At 34.4% G+C, this 3520-nt stretch overlaps 1 protein-coding gene across 1 annotated transcript; it reads left to right on the forward strand.

Moving 5' to 3' along the window:
- The first annotated feature begins 727 nt into the window (after window positions 1–727).
- On the forward strand, window positions 728–2464 carry LOC123204877 (transcription factor TCP5-like). Its single transcript, XM_044621685.1, has 2 exons — window positions 728–982; window positions 1178–2464. The coding sequence occupies exon 2, from the start codon at window positions 1215–1217 to the stop codon at window positions 2220–2222; it is 1008 nt and encodes a 335-aa protein (XP_044477620.1). The 5' UTR covers window positions 728–982; window positions 1178–1214; the 3' UTR covers window positions 2223–2464.
- The last annotated feature ends 1056 nt before the right edge of the window (window positions 2465–3520 follow it).

Raw genomic sequence — 3520 nt, forward strand, 5'->3', positions numbered from 1 at the left:
AAAAATCTCACTGCTATTGCCATACATTACATATGGGTGGTCCATATTTACACCTTGTGTAGATGCTTTAAAGAAGCTTAAAACTGGTCCCTCCTCTATTACCTATATCTGTCATCTGCTCCTATTGGTACTAATTGAAATTCTTCCTCCATACACCACAACTTTGAGAGCCACTCATATTGACCATGACTTCCTATCTAATCTTGAGTTCATTGTATGATTTCCCTAATTGTGATGACCTTAAGCGAGTCTCACGTCAGCAAAACACATAATAGATGTTGGTATATATGTATCTTCTATATTGTTTGAAGATGTTAAAATAAGATTGATTAACTATTTAAACTATCAAAATATGTTTTAGTTTTCAAAATTCAAAAGTAAAACCATGATGAATTATGTATCTAAGAAAAACATATTTTTTCAATGAATTAGAACTTCTTACTTCCTCTTGTCACCTTTTTTTCCTCTAAAATCTCTTATCTTTCTTGTGGGTTTTTGAAAAATTAGAATTTGAACTTTGTAAAGTGTTGATTTGTAGTATGAACAGGTTTGGAGAAGATTATAATCAATTACCAGCCAATTGAGATTAATTAACTGATGTGTCAATCTATGAAGATGCCACATGGTGTTCAATATGCCACACCTTTTTCTTTTGCCACCCCAAGGCAACATGCCACAGTTAAATTCCAGCATCTTTTCTTTACCAAAAATGATCTCTTATCACTAAGTTAAACGTTTAGTAACCTCTGCTAAACCTAACATTATACACTTTCATAAAGTTAATTTGAAGAGCATAATCATTAAAAACTACTTCCATGGCGCTGTAGCTGACCTTCAACTACTCACTCATCTACCTTTTTGCCCTACTGAACAATCAAGAGTAAATACTCGTCAGCTGCAACAAGACCCGGCTGAAACTTTCTGCTTCATGTAAGTTCATCCAAGCTAATCAAGTTTCAGAACAAGGAAGGGGAAAACCTATGTAAGCCATTTCTATCATAAGTCTGAGTTTCTTGAATTTTCTATGATAGTTATGGAGTAGATTACCTTCTATTAGTTCCCTCAAATCTTGAAAAGGAAATCACAATAACCTTTTTCCAAAGCAAAAAATAGCTAGGTTTTTAATCTTCTACTTTCAATTACTTCAAATTTTCTATCTTTTTATCGTTTGGTTCAGTTTTGATTCTTGAAACCTGGATCATGAGAGGAGTAAGATGATATCAAGTTCAAGAGAAAAAGCTGTTCAAGCAAAGCAAGAGGGTGACACCATTAATGAAGGCAAGTTTTCTGCAGCACCATGTAGCTCAAGGGAATGGTCAGGCTTCAGAAATCCAAGAATTGTGCGAGTCTCTCGCTCGTTTGGAGGCAAAGATAGGCACAGCAAAGTTTGCACCATAAGGGGATTGCGTGACAGGCGAATTCGCCTTTCTGTTCCCACTGCAATTCAACTTTACGACCTTCAAGATAAGCTCGGACTCAGTCAGCCGAGCAAGGTGGTTGATTGGTTGCTTGATGCAACTAAAAACGACATCGATAAGCTCCCCCCGCTGCCGATGCCACCCGGATTCGGCCACCAATTCCATCAGCCGATGCTTCCATCAACTGTCTCTCAGTCTTTTCTTCCTCCTTTCTTTGATGTAAATTCTATGTTTCATCCTTTGTTGCCCAGCAAGGAAGGGATACAAATCAACACTGTTGATGGGGCAGATGAAACTCAAAACTTGTTGATGAGGGCAAAAGGTAAAGAAGTCGAAAGAGAGATTTTTTCTGAGAAAGGAAAGTGGATAAAAACATATGAACAAAAAAATAATCAAGATGGAAGTTTTGAAGCTTCATCTCAGAAGTTTTTTCCTCACTCTGCCATGCCATTCAACCCCTACTACCATTGGGAGCCTTCATCAAATTTGTCTTTATCTCAATTTGGAAGCCATGAATTTCAGTCGTCCCAAGTAGAGAATTCTCTCTACAGCAATGCTTTTCCATCGGGGTCTCCATTATTTTTCTATCCACCAACAACACTGCCATCACTTTTCCCAACATATTCCCCCTTTGTTTCAACTGCACCACCAGGGAATAATGAAACCAGACAAATCAATCATTTCCAACTGTTGAGCTCAAATTCACACCATATTCTCCCCAATTCTCAAACACCCACCTCAGCACAAGTGAAACCCTTTTCATTGAATATAAATCCCGGCCATGCAGACAAGGAAGATACCTAGCTAGACTACTCAATAATCTCATGGCTATCGTATTGTGCCTTATTTTTCTCAATTTGATCTTCTCCTCCTGCATGGATACAAATGCTCGATGAACTGGGGACAAAAGGGCCTTCCACCCAGGTGTTGCCATGCCAATATACAAGTAAGACAATTATTATTTAGATACCTTTTATCTTGAATTGATTTCTAAACAATTATCTGCAGACAGTAATTAATGTTAATAGCTTAAAGTTTGCACTGCATTCTTTAGTTTTTCTACCGTAATATCATGCTTTATTATCATTTGAGTGCCACTTTTATACGTGGATATGATCATTATATATATGTGTGTGTGTCTTTAGTTTTTCTACCGTAATACCATGCTTTATTATCATTTGAGTGCCACTTTTATACGTGGATATGATGATTATATAACAATGCAATGTTATGTGTAAACAAGTTTGAATACATAATTGGGTATATAAATTATACGTAGTTGTATAATTGAGTATTATTTTATTTTTAATTCAGAATCACTCAATATGATCCATTATCTGTTTACTTAATTGTATATTCAAAACTATATACACATGATTTTATTGTATATAATATAGCATTTCTTTGAGGATAACTCTTTCAAATGAGGATTTTAGCTAGTGAAAAGGTCCTATAAACTTCTAGTTTAAAGTTCTTATAAATTATGTAAAAAGTACCCATTAACTTAAAATGACAGATAGTTTCAGGATTTTGCGGTTAAGCTAGCTGATAAATTCTCTTAATTGTTTGGATTAGATGTAAAAGATGGAAATTCAGCTTCAGGAAACAAGGACTGTCAGCTAGAAATTAATTAGCCGACTAAAAAACAACTAGCATACATATTATTGAGCCAAATTAATTGGTTTTAAAAGATACAAGTCCCTTAATTAATGGTGGAAAAAGGTGACCGGCGCCGGTCAGTAATACTACTGCACTGTTCCATTCTTTGCAGTGTGGAGATACAGTGAGCATGTGATTGCTTAAAAGTAGAATTTGCTGACAGGTGATTCAGCTATATTTGCTAATTGTTAAAGGTTATATCATTGCATAAAAAAATGACAATAGTAAGAGGAAAATAAAATATTTAGTCATTATAAGTACTATTTTCATAATTTTAGCGATCAATTATTTATACACTTATTAAAAATAAGTAAATTTATAACTTTAACAAAAGAAAAATAATTGTTAAAAATTTATTTTCTGTCATAAAAAAATTTTAATAACGAGAAAAATTTCATTGTCGCTAGTCGTTATTTTTAATGAGGGAAGCTATAATAATAAAA

Source organism: Mangifera indica, chromosome 20 (assembly GCF_011075055.1).
Source record: "Mangifera indica cultivar Alphonso chromosome 20, CATAS_Mindica_2.1, whole genome shotgun sequence".
NCBI lineage: Eukaryota > Viridiplantae > Streptophyta > Magnoliopsida > Sapindales > Anacardiaceae > Mangifera > Mangifera indica.

Bases quoted from the DNA above. Each gene is read 5' to 3' on its own strand.
- LOC123204877 (XM_044621685.1), top strand. From the start codon at position 1,215: ATGATATCAAGTTCAAGAGAAAAAGCTGTTCAAGCAAAGCAAGAGGGT.